General features: G+C 34.3%; 1 protein-coding gene across 1 annotated transcript in view; it reads right to left on the bottom strand.

The window, feature by feature from the left end:
• Window positions 1-290: 290 nt before the first annotated feature.
• Window positions 291-18,642, bottom strand: part of LOC124371868 — a 29,125-nt gene continuing 10,773 nt past the window's right edge. Inside the window, exons 3-7 of the mRNA XM_046830237.1 lie at window positions 14,948-15,127; window positions 13,724-13,882; window positions 11,209-12,219; window positions 3,782-3,877; window positions 291-1,221 (exon numbers count right to left, since the gene is read on the bottom strand). Of these exons, the coding sequence (XP_046686193.1) occupies window positions 1,049-1,221; window positions 3,782-3,877; window positions 11,209-12,219; window positions 13,724-13,882; window positions 14,948-15,127 (1,619 nt within the window). The 3' untranslated portion in view covers window positions 291-1,048. The remainder of the gene's footprint in view (window positions 1,222-3,781; window positions 3,878-11,208; window positions 12,220-13,723; window positions 13,883-14,947; window positions 15,128-18,642) is intronic.

The raw sequence follows: 18,642 nt of genomic DNA, 5'->3' as shown, positions 1-18,642 counted from the left end.
CTTTACTACTGTAACTTTTTGTTGTAAAATGAAAATTAACAAAGTTATTAACAACGAAAGTGAATATTTTGGGTCAAATTTATGTTTTATATCAATAAATAATAGAATTTTACATATATATATATATATATATATATATATATACATTGTTTTAAGACACCCAGTAATTAAAAAAAATTATCGGATACACAATGGCAGTTGTAAAAGATCGCGTGTAACTGATGGGGTACACGTCATAGTGAACGTGTTAAATTGAAGAGATTTCATGAAAAAGGAAATAATGCACTTAATTACCCATTGTATATGTTTATTAGAATTTTTATCTGCTTTTTCTACAAAAACATATGGATACAATTTTTAAGTCATACTTAGATAAACAAAATAAATATTTTAATACAATGGTTTCTTATCATCATTAGTATACTGAAAAAAACAATTTATATCAAGACATACATCATCAACGATCTTAACTGCAAGTTAATCTATGCCTGACAACCAGCCCCTTCCAAGGTTGACACTCTCAACACAGAAAAAGGAAAACTCAATTTAATGCTAAGTACTGCACAATAAGTACTGTTCATTATCACTATTTTTGTACTATAATTAAGGCAATTTTGTTTATTTATCAAACTTTAATTCTATCATGTACAAACACACAGTAAAATATTCACTGCACAACAATCAAAATTCACCTCCTGACAAGTAACAAAAAAGCATGACATAAAAATTCTGTGATTACATTACCTTTACTGATCTTTGCATTGAATACATGACACAACAATATTCCTTTTAACAGGTATACAACTTGTAACTTTACTTTCATTGCAATAAGGAAGCTCATTCGAAAACACTACTAGATTTTTCCAATTAGATTACCACAGCCTGATAAAAATGAAGTTCTAAAATAAAGCTAATTTTATCAATACCAACAATATTACATCTATATATACATAGACTATTGTACACAAAATAATGTTATTACTTGTGATTTAATAATACAATATTATCCTGAAAGAAATGTAGATATAGGTATACATCACTAAAAATCTTATCTCTTTTTTCTCATCATGAGCCTATTAAGTGCTGCTATCCTCTTTGCTTCTATCTCTTTTTGGGAACAAAGTTTAGAGGTAGAATTGGCTGGAGGTTTTGGTGGAGGTTTAGCTGGAAGTTGTGGTGGATGTTTACTTGGGGGTTGTACTGGAGGGCCTCTAGATTCATCTGAAACCAAAGAACGTGCTAAAAGGTGACTTTCTACTTATTCAACAAAATTTCTTTTACAATATTTTTTATTTGGTAACATTACATTCTATTTATTCTACATGGAAAGTATTATACTGCCTTTTCTCCATTATTGATGTATATTTTGTAAAAATACTAGCTTAACAGAGAATATATTTCATTTAACTCTAATGCAATAACAAAATATAAGACAAGATAAAACAAATACATTAAAAGGGCAAAATTGTCTATCATGATCGAGAATTCACAAAGAAAGAAAGATATTTTTTATCAGTTGGCTGCTTTCATAGAACAGATTTAGATTTGGAATAGATTGTCAAGCCTATCGAGACAAGCCAGAGTACTATGTACACCATGCTTTTAGTCTGGACTAGACACTGAAAGTGGGAAGATTGTATTCCCTTAGACACCCTAAGTTTATTAAACAAATCTGAACTGTCCACATTGCTGACAACAGTGAAAGAATATGATATTATAAAACTGGCATCTCATTATCAATAGCTCAAGACGTATAAAATCCTGAATATGGTCCAATGGTGTCAAAACCAAACCTAACATGAACAGTTGTCACGAAGCGATTCTAAATCCTCTGCAAGCCGTCTGTTGGTCTAGTCTGCCAAGGGGGCCAAACAAGAGTATAATACAACATCAAACTGACTTGGGCTGTGTATAATAATTTCATAGCCATTACACTGAGGCCACACCTGGATATGTACACATATATATATATATATATATATATATATATATATATATATATATATATATATATATATATATACATATATAACGTCTGGTTTGTAATCACGTAAAGTGGGCATGTTCCAGAACAGCACCATAAAGTAATTCATCAGGATGACATGTTTAGATTGGAAAAGATATTACAAAACATCTTCCGACATTGATCTTCATCGGACTAGCCTGGCACTCACCTGGCATAAACCCCACTTGCCTGTTTCAGATCTCAAAGTGTTCAAATTTAAACTGAAATTAATGATTTATTGTAATACGAGGGTCGTCCATAAAGTAACTGCCGTTTGGGCGTGGCACAATAATTAGTGGGGGTAGCGCCACCATTCTCACATCGGTGTGCGCAGCCGTTCAGTACGCTTCTAGCTTTGCAAGGGAGAGCATCGTGCGATCGCGCGTTCTTTTGGTACAACGTAAAAACATGAGCGCCGTGATAGAAAATCCCGCCACGTGTGAAGTGCGTGGTGTAATAAGATTTCTGTGGTCGAATAGTTACACAGCAGCTGAAATTCATCGTGAATTGAGTGCGGTGTATGGCCCAAACATTATGAGCGAAGGTGTAGTCCGTCAATGCAATGGGGTCATACCGCTTCGCCAAGCAAGCCGAAGAAAGCTCGCCAATCTTTTTCAGCGAGAAAATTGATGGCTACGGTTTTTTGGGATGCTAAGGGCATCTTGCTCGTTGAATTTATGGAGCGTGGTACGACCACTACACAGCTGCAGCTTACTGTGAAACCTTAAAACGGCTACGACGAGCGATTCAAAACAAGCGTCGTGGTCTTCTGACATCTGGTGTTGTGTTTGTCCATGACAACGCCCGCCCTCATACAGCTCAAAGAACGACAGAACTTTTGAAAAAGTTCAAATGGGACGTTTTTGACCACCCCCTCTACAGCCCGGATTTGGCTCCCAGTGATTTCCATCTTTTTGCGTACATGAAGCGGTGGCTTGCATCTCAGAGGTTTGCGAGTGATGAAGAGCTTCAAAACGCTGTAACATGTTGGCTACGTTCTCAGGCGGCAGATTTTTTTAAAGACGGAATTTAAAAAACTGTTAAAAGATATGATAAGTACTTGAATTTGTATGGTGAATATGTAGAAAAGTAGAGAAAAACTGCAGTTTCAACATTTATATAATAAAATCTTTGTATCTCAACTAGTTTATTTTTTATTTCAAAACGGAGGTTACCTCGTAATATTTGATAAAGTAAAACTTTCCATGGAAATCAGTAATTGGGACATATTTCAAAAACACCTTTCCATACAACAAAAGTGCAGTTAATTTGTATCTATAAGGTATAATTTATGCCTTATATCCTCTTCTTTTGAAATCAATAAATAAAATAAGAACAGGTTTATTTTTTGAAAGATATAAAATGCATAGTGACATATTTCCTGCAAAATGAAATAAAATTAAAATTTATTTGTTCATCAGGCCAGGTTAAGATTTTATGGCCATTCTTAACAGAGAGAAGCAAAAATACACATTTTATTCATGTAGTTCAAAGCAAAAAAAAAAAACAGACAGAAGTCAAAAAACCAATCAGAAGCTCAGATTTGGTCATGTGAACCCAGCTGAAACCAGCCTTCTGCAGCAACATAAAACAATCCAAGTGTTTGGTTATGGTTATGTTGTCACATTTCAACGTTCTTTTACTTTAATTACTGTTAAAATTTATAAAGTATTATTAGTTTTTAACCGATTTAATGACACTTTGTATTGTATTCATAATACAAACATTTAAATCTTATTTTAAAATGTATATAAAGTTTTATATTTTTCATCTTACCACTACAACAAATAGATTCATAGTCCAAACTACACAGCTCCATGTCCAGTCCATCATCTAACAAAGACGTGAAGTCAGCAGTATTAGATCTTGAACCTGTAAAAATGGCTAGAGATTATTTTCACAGATACTTAACAAAAACACACTATATTACTTCATATATTTCTCTAAAATGACACTTTACTAAAACCATTATTCAAAAACATTTTATTTAATTGGAACATATGTTTCTATCTGAACCAAAAGGATAAAGCATTCATTTGTACAGGGTGCGACAAACTAACTTCCCTATTTTTAAATGCTAATAAAAAACATAGTTTTTTCCAAAAAAAAAACTAATTTATTCATTTTAACTTATCCTATGACGGGAAGTTTCTTGTATTTCGTTTTAAATAGATAGTGGTGGCCGTGGTTATCAATACACTGTTGCAAGCGAATTCTAAACTGTTGTGGACTCTCTTGAGCATGGCTTGGGGTATGCGCTGAACTTCCTCCTGTATTGCTTGCTTCAGATCTTGCAAGTTCCTGGGCCAATGTTTGAACACCTCGGTCTTTAAGTAACCCCACAGAAAAAAGTCACATGGGGTTAAATCAGGTGATCGTGCTGGCCACACAGTATCCCCTCCCCGAGAAATCAATCGGCGCCAGGAAACATTTGCCTCAAAATGTTCATTGCTATTCGGGCAGTATGGGCTGTGACACCGTCCTGCTGGAACCACAGATTCTCGAAAGACCTCTGTTGTAGGGCAAGTTCAAAAAATTCTGCTATCATGTTGGCATACCTGTTTGAGTTAACAGTAACAACATTGCCTCTTCAAAAAGATGAAGGCCAATGATTCTACATGGTGATAACGCGCACCAAACAGTCACATGTTCACTATGAAGAGGCATCTCATGGATTTCCTGCAGGTTGTTTTCATTCAAATAGCGAACATTCTGTTTATTCACACTTCCATACAGATGGAAATGCGTTTTGTCACTGAAAAAAATAACAGCGTCTGGTGGGAGACTTCCAAAATTATTTTATATGCTTCCATATATAACGTCTGGTTTGTAATCACGTAAAGTGGGTATGTTCCAGAACAGCACTACAACTCTGATAATCACGGTGTAACATTTATTGGACAACAACCATCTTGTAAGGATGGAAATGAAGATCCATGAGTAGGATTCAACAAACACTATGGTCAGACATTCGAATGGCGGCTGCATGTTTGCAAGCTGATCGTTGAAGAGACTGCAAAACTTGATTGCCTAACCGCATTAATGTTTTCAGGTGTACAGGAACTATGAGGTCTTCCACCTGGCTTTTTCACAACAGAACCAGTTTCTCTGAAGTTTTTCATCCACAGCACAATAGACTTGTGGTCCGGTACTGAATCACGAGGAGGAATTTGAAACTGCGTTCGAAATTCACGTTGAGCCATAACCGATTCCTTACTACGAATGAATGCTTTGACTGCAAAAGCTCTCTGTGCACTCATGCACACATGTTGGCGACTGACGTCTGGTGCCTACGGGCCGAACGTCAAGTAAACTTCCTCCTCTCCATATCAGTTGCGGCTATCCCCACCGTTCTGAGTGCCTCCCTCTAATCACTATAAAGCAATTAAAATAGGGAGGTAAATGTGCCGCACCCTGTATTTTATTTAGACAGGAAGAAGTTTTAATTCAGAGTTAATAGAGATATATTTATACAAAGGGATATTTTTTGTTTTGTGTACTACACACGGTTCTATTTCAGATCCAACAATTATCATTATTTATTTTAATAATCTAAATTGAAGTATATTTGTCTCAAATATTTCTTGTTTAATGATTAACTTATGTCAGTAAATATTAGTTGAAATACCTAAGATAAAACAATAAAATTCGGAATAATAATTTTAAAATATTTGAGTAAATTTATAAAATTTAATTTATTAAAGGCCAACTTTTAGGGTTATTAGATTAATCCACTGAACACCCATGATTTAAGTCTCTAAACATATTAACCGCGTTTCCTATTTATATCTTAGTTTTTTCATTTATTAGAGAGGGAGGGAAAAACCAGGTTTCAATTAGATACAATGAATAAAGCAGGAAGAGCAGGCTTATCTTTACCAAATTGGAAGATTAGTCATCTTCTTCTTGACACAGAAACACCAAAGAACCAATGTAATCACAGTTTAATTTACTAATTTACAATTTAACCATACTTTTATATAAAAATCTTCTGTACATAAATTTTAAAATGTACACTAAAATAATTGAATGAAAAGCAATAAAGAGCAATATATATTATGCTCACATTACAACCATAATATATAATTTACAGATAAACAACATGCTGTGCAATGTTTTTGGTCCTTTTTGTATATTACTCAAAAGATTTGATCTAGTGAGCCGACGGGACAACAGACTAAAATTGTCTCTATAATTAGAGAGATCAATAGTTTAATTACTCTTGTACAGGCTTTACTGTGGCGTCTTACTCTGACAGGAGACAAACATGTGTTACAACCCCACACCTCCTAATTAATCATGACAAACTACTGTAGAAAATCTTACTAGCCAAATACTAACTGACTTATAATGTGATTACTAATGACTGTGGTAATGTTAAAAGATTTTAAGGTTTTTTCTTAAATAAAAAATTACTTTGCTACTTTTGTAGTATATGATAACCCTACTGCTGAGTGATAATACTTGCAAATGGATGAAGCCTACAAAAAAAGGCCTTCTGGCAGTCTGAGTCAGTTTTTCAGGTACTGTCAGTTGAACCAGTTGTGCACTAATTGTATAGTTCTACAGTAGTAAAAATATAAGAATTGTGGGATTTGTTGTACAACTAGTGTGGTAGAACCAGAATGGTTGTAGTTACTTTGAGTTATATTTTATGTCGGTGTGTTAAATTAATACTTTAAATCATCTCCTAAATATGGTAACCTTTAACCAATAAACCGTTATCACCAAACCAAAGCAGGAAAAAACTCGCCAGGCTAAACATGTGTTGCATATCCAGTGTGGTGTACTCTAGGAAGAGTCCAAAATTTGCATTAAAATGATAAAAACACATTTTTCACACTGTCTCAACATTTTTTTTTTAATTTTTAAGGAGAGGCCTACCCCCTTTTATGTTTTAGTCTGCCCACTATCATGGTTGTCATGTGTCACTGGCTTGTTCCAGGATCTTATCAAACAGAATAAGGAAGAGAGTCAATACAGTACTGATAAAAATTGCAACGTTACAGACAGTATTGCAACCTGCGCTATCTAACTTAGACACGTCTTACATTGCTCCGCAATCAGCACTCCCAATGCGAGAAATTTCGCATAGAATGTTCTGAGTTTCTCTCTGCTCAACATACTTCTCAAATTGTGGCTATTGACTAATTTTCCAGAAAAATATCCATGAATGTAGAAACTAAATTCCACTTCCTCTCAGTCAGAATCATCTTAGTCCTGACACTATTAGGATTAAAGTCAACAATACATATGTCAAGTACCAGTACCTGAACTTAGAAGCACTCACACATGGCTAACACAATACCTCAGCACTACATCACAACCTCCATCTGAGTGAAGCAACTTTTCCAAGCAGTTATTTATTTATTGACATTTTATGGCCTACATTAGACAGCTTTAGTCAGTTTATGTATTAAACCTTTCTTCTTTCTTTCAACCCAATATTTCTTCACTTTCTCCAAGCAAAATTTTCTTTCCTCTTCTGGAATCACTCCTCTTAAAACTGTTGTGTAGAATGTTTATCTTTTAATATTTTTAATCTGTCTGTCTTATGTTTTAAATCTTCTATTATACTACGCAACTCTCTCATTCCTTTAGTTCATATGGTTTGTAACATGATGAAGATAGAACTTCTGACCCCCTTAAGACTTTGGGAGATTAAGTACATCTGTCCTTACAAACATATTTTTATAAAGATAGAACAGAAATCTTTCATTCAGCTAAACATTTCATTCTATAAGTGAATAACTGTCATAAGATCATTCATAAATGTTAAAAAAAACTAATTTATTAAAAAACAATAGCAATGTCACAAAATATGAAATCTAAATACTTATACAGCCGCATGTGAAACCACTCACTCACTCACTGATGGATGTATACAAACTCTAACATAGTTCTAGAAGTGCTGGAAACTTGAAATTTGGCATGCAGGTACCTTTCGCCGTATAACCAACAGGAAAAGTCTGAAAACCGGGAATTTTTAATTTTAAACCCCTCAAAAAAATTAAAAACCGGTTGAAACTGGTTAAAAACTGGTGTAGTTTTTTTGCTTTCGAGCCGTCTAGCGACTAAACCGTTGGTAGTAGCTCAAATCTAATTTTTAAGGGGTTTTAGCAAATTTTACGATCTACAGAATGGGCACATTATACTTCCCCGCATCTCTACCCGGTCCACCCGAAACATGCTCTCAAATTCGAAAATTTTGTCAAATTTTGACGATTTTCGCTTGTAGATTTTTGTTTGAGGCTCTGTAGCGTCTAAACCGTAGGTTGTAGCTAGGATCTGACGAACAATCGTTAGTGGGGAATGAAGTGCTCTACAAAAAAGGTCCAGTGATTTTTTTGTCCTATCTCGTGTGGTTAAGCGTCAAAACGCGGGAATGTTTGAAATTCCAGAGATTTTTTTGCTTAAAATAAAGTTTTGAGCCTGATAGTGGCCGAACGGTAGGTCGCAGAGCTCAAATCTGACTGACCCACCAAATTAGCAAATTGCGCGATCTACAAAAAAGGTCCAGTGACTTTTTGCTCTACCTCCAGTGGTTCGGCCTAAAAACGTGATTATGTGCAATGTTTTTGTAATTTGTACGTGAAACTTTAGTTTTCGGGCTCGATAGCGGCGAAACCATTGGTCTGAGATCAAAATAAGACAAGCGTTGGAGTTAGGAAATGAAGTGATCTATAAAAATGTGCCAGCAACTCTTTACTCTATCTCCATTGGTTTGGCCGCAAAACGCGATTAAGTGAAAGTATTTGGAAATTTTCGTCTAAAAATTTACCTTTCGGGCTCGATAGCGGCTAAACTGTTGGTCGTAGCTCACAACAAATTTTTAAAAGGATATATTAAATTGCGTGATCTACAAAAAATGTTCAGTAACATTTTGCCCTATCCTGAACGGTTTGGCCGCATAACGCGTTTTAAGTATTGATTTTTTAAGTTTTACGTGATATTTTTAAACTGCCCAGTGCAGTCTTTTGTCCTAAGCTCTGTACTGCCTAAATTATAGGTCGTAGCTTAAATCTGATGGCATAATCGAAAGACAAAATTAAATTTCCGACAAGAAAGGTCCAGTCACTTTTTGTCGTATCTCTAACGGTTAAGTCACAAAATGGCCTTAGAGTCAAAACTTTGATTAAAACTTGAAAATTCAATAAAATAGGTCTAATACTATTCCGTTTTCCGCTTATCCCCGAATTTGGCCAACACCCCAAAAGGGGGCCTGGGGTGTGTCATTAACCCCCGGTAACATTACCCCCCCCCGGGATTTCCTGGCACGACATCATGTCCGAATTTTAACAATCACCAAATCTCTTAACCCCCCCTGGGAATTTCCTGGCATGACATAATGTCCAAATTTTACCTATAACTAAATCATTCTTATCCCCGAATTTGGCTAACACCCAAAAGGGGGCCTGGGGGCGTAGTCCCCAGCGAGCCGAAGGCGAGTTTGTTTAATACTTTGTGTTACAGCAAAATGCTGCAAATACACATTTTCATTAATATTTTCTTTGTCTGGGGAAAGTAGGGTGAAGCATCCATGTTACCCTCATCTTTTACCTTTACTACCTAATTCAGGGCAAAACCAATCTGCAGTGGTCTATTTAAAGTGTAAACATTTTGCTAATGAGCATATAATGTTCGACTGTTGTTTTTCACTACCATGAGCTATTTGCAAACAGGCATATATTTATTTTATTGTTTTTTACTTGAGATTGTTTGTCCTTCAATATTTTAAATTAGTTTATGTGTTATAGTGGCAGAAGAATAAGTCAGTGGCAAATTCCTATGCTAACACTGTGTGTAAAAATGATACAGCACAAACATATACATTTGCAATGTTGAGATTTTTTTATTCATAAAGATTATTTCTATGTAAAAACCTGTATGTGTTCAAGACAATGAACTAACAAACTTACTATGTTTTTTAATATTTCTAAATTTTTAGTTTGTACCACTGTTTATATGAAATAAGAGCTAATTAAACAGGGCATATACTCTTAGACAAACAACAGGGAGTATAATGACGTGTTAAAAAATTTCTAACATTTCTAGATACAATGCCAGAAATTCTCACTGACCAACACAAAACAACTTACTCTAAAAATAGAGAAGTTTCATAGAGCATTGAGATAAAACTGCGAGATTCATAGACTATAGTCAAAACCACTTATGTCAAACACACCTAGCGATTGTTATTTGATTACCAAACTGAAACTTGATTTGGGTGAAAAGTTGTACGAGATGGCAGGAGATTTCATTGATAAGGGATTAAACAATTTACTCACATACACAAGATTGACTGAACTTAAAAGTGACAATATAAAGAAATAAATTATATGTTACAATGGAACCTTGATATATCAAACCTCAGTATATACAATTACTTGCTAAATCAAAGTTTTGTCATTCCTCTTGAATGTGCAGTTTACTTCAATGATAATTTTACTTCTATATATCGAAATTTCAGTTTATCAAAGCAACAAACCAAAGTACAGTACCGTATTTTTCATGTTAAAACTTGAAACCTCTACCACGGACACTCCTTTGTTTTCTGTTGTCACCAATGGACCACTCCATCCTCACTCCTCAGTTTGATTTGGACATGACCATGATTCGAGCAAATTTAAGTTAACTCAGTGAACTTAAGTTCGCTGAATCTAAGTTAACTATGCGCATTATATTTTGAACTGAAACAGTATTTTGTGTAAACATGCAATGGCAAACATACTGTACTTAAATAAATTTCTCCATGATTATTTCATGTTCTAATTTTTACTGTAGTACTGTAAGTGATTTTAAAATGAATAAATTCAAATTTATGTTCAATGCTTTTTAGAATTTCTTACTACCTATTTCCTGTTAAAGTGCTCATAATCAAGCCTACATTATTACTGTAGTTGTTGTAGACCTCTTTATATCAATGTTTGCTGATAATGAATAACAGAATAACAATTGTAAAACTCATTATATTGAAATTCTCAATATATCTAAGTTTTGTATTTCACCTTGAGGTTCAATATATATTGAGGTTCCACTGTAATATAAAACTACATAGAGATTGATCACAACAAGTAGTATTCCCAATGGTTTACCCATGCTTGTGTATTGAGTTCTAAGTACATCTCATACATTAAAACAATTGTAATCCAACTAAACTTTACAGAGATTTCCAAAATACATTGTATAGTATAAAAACTTACCTTGTTTATCGATAACTGAATTTTTCTGGTCCAATATGATATCTCTTGTTTGATTAGCCGATATATTGCTCACTGAATTGGTCCTTACATTTGTCTTGTTTATCGCAATGTTGGACCCAGATTGAGGTTTTGTTATATTCTTATTGACATTGTTAGTTATGGGATTGCAATTTTGCACCTTACGGAACTTAGCAACACTGTCATAGCTAGCAGACTGGATAAGTTTTCCACTTGGATTGTTTGTCACAGACACATCATTTCTCCCGCTTGAGACTGAATTATCACTAAAAGGTACAGGCGTGTTTAAACGTGATGTTCCACTACTTACAAGATTACAGTTCTGTCTGACTTGTGGTAGTGTTGATTGGATACTACAATTGATATTGGATTTTGTTTGTGCCACTGTTTTATTTTCCACATAATTTACTGAGGGTAAGTTAGAATTCACAGAAGTCTCTCTCTGAGTTACTTTTGGATTCACCTGTGTTGGCATCATAGATAATAAGTCACTATTTTCCAAATCACTATCACATCCCGAGATGGACTTTGAAGATAACTTTTCACAGTTCTTAACAGTATTCGACTGTCTACTTTTAGGAGACTTTAAGTTTAGGTGTCGATTTTCATACAAACTTCCTCTGCCATTTGAGATTCCATTGTTAGTTTGTTCTGGGAAGAGGTTTAACTTGGTCTTTCCATGGCAGACTTTCTTGTGATTGTGGTCGGATTCCATGTCAGGGCTGTGGACATGTTTAAGGCTTGGAATTGTCACTTTGACAATCGGACCCACGTCAACGCCATTTCTCAACTGTTCTTCCACAGCTTGACTGCACTCCAACATAAACTCGTTGGCAGAGTCGTCAAATAAAGCATTCATTTCTTCTTTTTTACATGAACTCATTTGTGATCTAGACAGACGTTTTGGTGTCTCAATCATGGGTGTATAGTCAGGTATGGCTTCTTTTTCTAAATTATTATTTTTTGAGTCATCTGAGTTTTCATCTGAAGTTCCTAAAAACAACCAATAACAAATTAAAATATCCTATTATATACTTTGTTTATAGGAATAAAAGGTACTCATAAAGTGAAATATTTTTGGATTTGCATATTAATAAACATAAAAATGTAACAATATATATATATATATATTATAAATATATATATATATATATATATATATATATATATATATATATATATATATATATAACTCTAAGCCCCTCTTGGAATTAGATTTAAAAATTTGCTGTGTATAAAATTATTTTTCTTGCAAAATGATGGAAGACTTGTAAAGGTAATAGGACATTTCAGGTATATGCATGCAATCATTAACTATAACTAAAAACAGCAACACTCTCAATCCTTAGACAACTAAATATAAAATTAACTTCTCACCATTCCAAATCCAACATATAAGTGGCCTTCTCCTAATTCACAAACCTAACATACCTCTCCAGTCAGTAATTAGCCTTTGTGATTGAACTTGCAGGAATTGGCTAAAGTTTTTCTGCATGTCTTAATATCACAGTTTAAAATAATAACTCATAACTCAAATAAATTTGTTACAAAATCAAAATCCAAGTCAAAGTTGGCTAAAACTGATAAACTATTGAATTTTTACGTTCAAATCCATTTATAAAATAGCAGTTTCAGAACATGCTGGTTTAATTAAATAAAGTCTACAAAAATTGAATACTAAATGAAAAGACTAACTAAACTTTACTCCTACCAGTTATCTTTAACTATAAAAAGACAAATCTCTTTATAAAAGATTTCACTAAAACCAAAAATAAACTATGCCATCGATATACCCCTGCGTAAGGGATGGTGAGGGAAAAATATGATTGAGTATAGCGTTAATTTCTGCTTTTGGGGACCTTTCCTCTATAAGTACCTTCTCCCCCATAAGAAATTTCAACAGTTTCAATTATTAAAACAAATTAAATTACTAAATCAATCCTTTAATAAAGAGGTAAAATTCCATATTTGTAACACTTACTTTATAATCAACTTTTTCAAAATGGTTTGTAATAAAGTAAGGACATTCTCCTTGATACAAACTCATGCATTTGTTTTACTTTAGTCATGTGACTTTCATTAAACATGGAATACATTTATTTTTTCAACAAAATTCATTGATTGCTTTTTTATGAAATCTGTTTGGTCTAGACTGTCTAGTATAATCAAATAATTTAGTAATTATATACATATATTACACTCTACAAAATATTAATTTTTATTCAAACAAAATCAAACATTTGCCCTGAAAAGCAACCCGCCCTCCATAAGATGCACTATTTATATTGTCTAGGAAACAATGACATACCAGTAGCGTATTAAATTACATTATTTATTGTAATTTTTACCCCATACAAAGTTACTGATGCTTAGTAATTCCAAGACCAAAACACCATGTATTTAGTTTAAAAAGGAATCTCTGAAAATTCAATTTTTTTAGGATTATTCTTATTTATTTTATGAAAAAAGTACCAACAATAATGTTTTATCAACATACGTCTTAATGATTTGGCCAAAACATTTTTATAAAAGGCCAATCTCTCCTGATTTTCCTCTTCAGACATCTTCCTCATCAAAGGAACTCTAGGGAAAATGGGAGCCGGCACATTCAATATCACTGCTACAGGTTTCGGTTGGGTTGCACGTCTCTTGGGTACTGGAAATAAAATTACATCTGTGTTGATATTAAGATTATATCTCAAAATAATGTAAATCATAATTTAAGTATAAGACAGCTCTTTTAATTAATTATTTCTCTATGTCTTTCAATATGCTAACATAACATTGTATATAGGTACTTAATAATCTTCCTTTCTGTGATGTTTGAAAATATTTGTAACATTCCATTCCAATTCAGAATAATAAAGAGAACAAACAGCTACCAACAAGCGCTGCAATGGAGTAGACATCAGCCCGGACAGCATTGCAGTTTAGAGGCTTGTGATGCACAAACTTTCTTAACTAGACTATAATTTTGCCGGTACATGAGGTCAGTCTGGAGAAAACAAACAAAGAAACTTTCATCTGAACTCCACTTTTAACTTAATTTGTCCTTTTGGCAAAAAAAAGTCCTAAGAATGCCATTACATACGAAGAATAACTAACTATTTCAAAGAAATTAACAGAGGTTCTGGGAAATTACTATATTTTAAAATTACAAGTAAAACCAACTTCAACCTTCAACTGTTTTGTGATAGAAAAGATAGATTATGCGATCATGTTTGTTTACGACCGAGCAGTTGATATCTGTGGATAGAACCAGCTGGTGTTGAAGAATATAAAGTAAAATATTACTTATTGCTACACAACAACAGAGTTCCAAGTGGCACCAGATGTTACCATTGAATTAAATATCTTCTGTATAAAATTAAAGTTTTTGTTGTCTACCTACCAGTTTTCATACACAAAGTAAAAAGTACAAAAAAAACATGTTTTAGCGATTAGCAAGGTGTTCACTGCTGATAACTTTTGTTTCAACACACAGTGTGATGACAAACATGGACATTAATATACAAACTTTTAGTCAAATATTAGTTACAAAACCATGATATAAATATTCTTTAGTTATCTACCTAAAGTTTATGTGCAAGTATTTGATGGAAATATATTATAGAATAAATGTAAATAAATTATTGCATAATTTCTAATATACCTGAAGTTCGCTAGTTCTACCAACATACAGAGTTTGGATAATCTGATTCTATGAATAGTCTTTACGTACACATCTCCCTGGGAACCTGCGAACAGCCCCAATCCCAGGACACCTCCACCTCAGGTGAGCCCAGAGTCCTCGGCAACAAGGACTGCAGGGCCGGTGAGTTCGGAGACTCTGTGCTGAATCGAGTAGCATCTTTGCGTTGTGGCGTGACACTCCCGGCTTGGTGGCTTGGGAGCTCTCTTACTGTACAGATATGGTATAAATAATTGTAAAAATAAAGGTTTTGACAACTAGTGCTATTAATACCCCATACATTTCCAGATTTAAAATTATTATTTAGGTACTACTGAAAAAATATCTATTTGCTTATTCACAGATAAAATGGTTCAATTAAACAATAAATTGACCTTTTAATATGATCTTGTCAATTTTATATTTGCTATATCTTTTGTCATAGAAAATAAATTTAGTATTGTACATTTAGTGACAAATTTACAACAGGTCAAACAAATATTTGTACTTGGATCAGTATAGGTTAATCTTCAGTAAATCCTGTGGGAGAGATAGAATGCAATGAATAAGTTCCAGTAGAACCTACGATGATAGGGTCCTAGGTTCTCTGTATACACACATATATATATATATATATATAATACAAGATTTACATAAGAGCGTCGTTTTAAAATTAACGTACTCAAAATTTACACATGTAGTAGTAAATCAATCATAAAATAATTTAAATAAGATATAAAAGGCACAGGGATGAAAAATATATTTAAAATCAAGATGTCACAAAGTAGAATGCTACTGAAATCATAACACGATTCTGAAAACCACAACTCGTTATCATTTCTACACCTTCCACTAGAGTTTTGTCTCAGCAGTATACATTTCAATATTAGTATTGATATTATCAGAAGGTGAAAGTGGTTCATAATTTTATATTTTATTGGGGAAAATATCTTTAAATAAATAACAGATTAGTGTGAATTTCTGTTGAAATTTATGCAAAAGCAACATTTTTAATATTGAAAAATTAGAACTGTGATGAATTTGTATGTAATTTTTTTCTGTAAAGATGATCATAAAGATATTTGTTGATGTTTTGACAGACAAACATTAGCAAAAACAGACACTAATATACTGGGATATTATTGAAACAGACTTATTTTTGAACACAAGTGTCAGAATTTACAAAAAATAGGAAATAAAATTATTATATTACCATTCACGACCCTAAATGAATTGAGATCCAGAAAACGGACCAATTCATAGTCTTCCTACACCAAAACAAAGCCTCGGTCCAAAACACTATTTTTTAAGACGCTTTTTCAAGCACATCTCTGTATTAAACCAAATATCCTATAAACCCTTTACTTAGCATGTATCAATTTAGATAGTACCCTCTGTGGTGTCACACACTCACTATATACTACCAAGAAAAGAGTTAAACCAGCTATTACCCTTGATTGGGGGGTCCGGGGTACAATGGTGGGCATGGGAAGCGTGAGGCACTTCATGCTATGGCGGATCTGCTTTACACTGTCAGGACTAGATTCCAAAATTCAAAAGTTTTCCTAGACAGTGTTTTAATTCGAAAAGATATTGGCTACAGGGCCCTCTACGACTTCAACACCCAGTTGGAGCTCATGTGCAACAACTTTGGTGTTGGATTCGTGGAGGCCAATACTTGTGTGGGTAAGCGGGATCTCACCCGGGATGGCGTACACTTCAATAGAAGAGGTGTCGCCCGCTTAGGCTCACTGTTTGTGGAGGCTATCTCCGCAGCTTTGCAACTTCCCGATGCACAAAACACCTGTCCCCCGTGTTTTCAGGATGAAGTTGTCTCAAATCTCGGCCTGAGTCCCGAACCCGTGCAGGACATTGATGACAACCACGATGCCTGTGGAAGTCTGGACACCTCGCGGGTGTCAGGAAATTAGCCTAGACAGGGGGTGAAAGACGTCTCAAGGTCGCGCATCTAAACATGAGGTCTCTTAATACAGGCTTTGATGAGATGAGTTTTTTCGTGCATGACTTTGATTTTGATGCGTTTGGGGTATCTGAGACCTCGCTTCATCCTGAAACCTCATCAGTTGGTTTCAATATACCAGGGTACACGCTGCTTCGTTGTGATCGCCAAGGTACCCTAAACGACTCCTCTATTGATACGACAGGTGGAGGTGTCGCCCTGTACGTGAGAGAAAGTATTCCTTTCGAGTGATACACTCTAGCGGATGTGGGCCCTGGAGTTGAAACTCTTTGCATTATTGCCAAAGTGGAAGGGGTGAGGTTTGGTCTGTGTGTGGTTTACAGGCCGCCACACGTGAGGTACACTTCGATGTCAGCTCTTCTACACTCTCTCTTTGTTTGCCTGGCTATGGAAGTAAACACAGTAATGTGTTTCGGGGATTTTAACATTAATTTATTATCAAAGACATGCCATCATGAAGCTAAATGTTTACGCCGACTCTTGAAAGAATCAAACACATTACAACTTATAAATGAACCAACAAGAGTTACTGCAACTTCAGCCACCTTGTTAGACCACATAATCGTGGACAGGTCGGCTGAAATCGAGAGGACCGGCGTCATAGACGCACCTAGTATTATAGATCAAAGAGGAATAAAAATAACGGATCACAGGCTTATTTATTGCACGGTTAAAGTTCCTAAATATAAGAAAAAAACGCCTAAAATGATTATCTACAGAGATTTTAAACATTTCAATGAAGAAAGGGCTGTAGCTGCAATCGCAAATGTTAACTGGAATAGTGCAATGCAATTAGATGGAATAGATAATATTGAACAATTTATTTCAAGGAATATTAAAAAGGTATTTGATGAACACACCCCTCTTGTTTGTAAAAGAGTCACAAAAGAGAAGGCTCCTTGGAGAAATGATGAAATAATTAAGAATACAAAAATTTAAAATAGACTGCATAGAAAATATTGGAAGTCCAGAACTAATGGAGACTGGGAACTGTACAAAGAGGTACGAAATAAAATGAACCTGATTATATGGAAAGCAAAAAAGGCATATTTCACTGAAAAATTATCATCTTCAAGTAACCCAAAAGATTTCTGGACGTGCCTCAAGAAATGTAATGTAGTTGGAAATTCTACCAATAACTGTTTGCCTCATAATTTGAATATAAATGATATTAACAGATACTTTGTTGAGATGGGCAGTGCAAATGAGGTTAGCGAAGAAAAAGTAATTTATTTCAACTCGAACAAGATAAATAATGATGCCGTTAATTTTAACTTCCATGCAGTCACTGACAAGGACGTGAAATCAGCAATAAATGAAATAAAAACCAGAGCAGCGGGCAGCGATGAAATTACTATTCAGATGATTAAATCCGTGAGTCCATATGCACTAGGTGCCATCACACATTTGATAAATGAGTCCTTGTCTGAAGGCATGTTTCCACAAAGATGGAAAGAAAGTATAGTTCATCCCTTACCTAAGGTACCCACCCCTCATAGTGTTAATCAACTTAGGCCAATATCGATTTTACCAGCGATTTTGTAGAAAAATATTGGAGAAAATTGTTACTATTGATGAAGCACATGGATGATAAGAACATTCTTCCTAAAACTCAATCTGGCTTCAGACATAATCATAGTACTTGCACTGCCCTGATGAACTTATTTTCAGATTTAATTGATTCTAAAGACAGTGGAAAATACAACTCCATTGTTATGTTGGATTATTCGCAGGCATTTGACTCAATTAGTCACAAAATGTTGAT

The sequence above is a fragment of the Homalodisca vitripennis genome, chromosome 1 (genome assembly GCF_021130785.1).
Source record: "Homalodisca vitripennis isolate AUS2020 chromosome 1, UT_GWSS_2.1, whole genome shotgun sequence".
Lineage (NCBI taxonomy): Eukaryota > Metazoa > Arthropoda > Insecta > Hemiptera > Cicadellidae > Homalodisca > Homalodisca vitripennis.
This window is presented reverse-complemented; position numbering and strand designations above follow the sequence as displayed.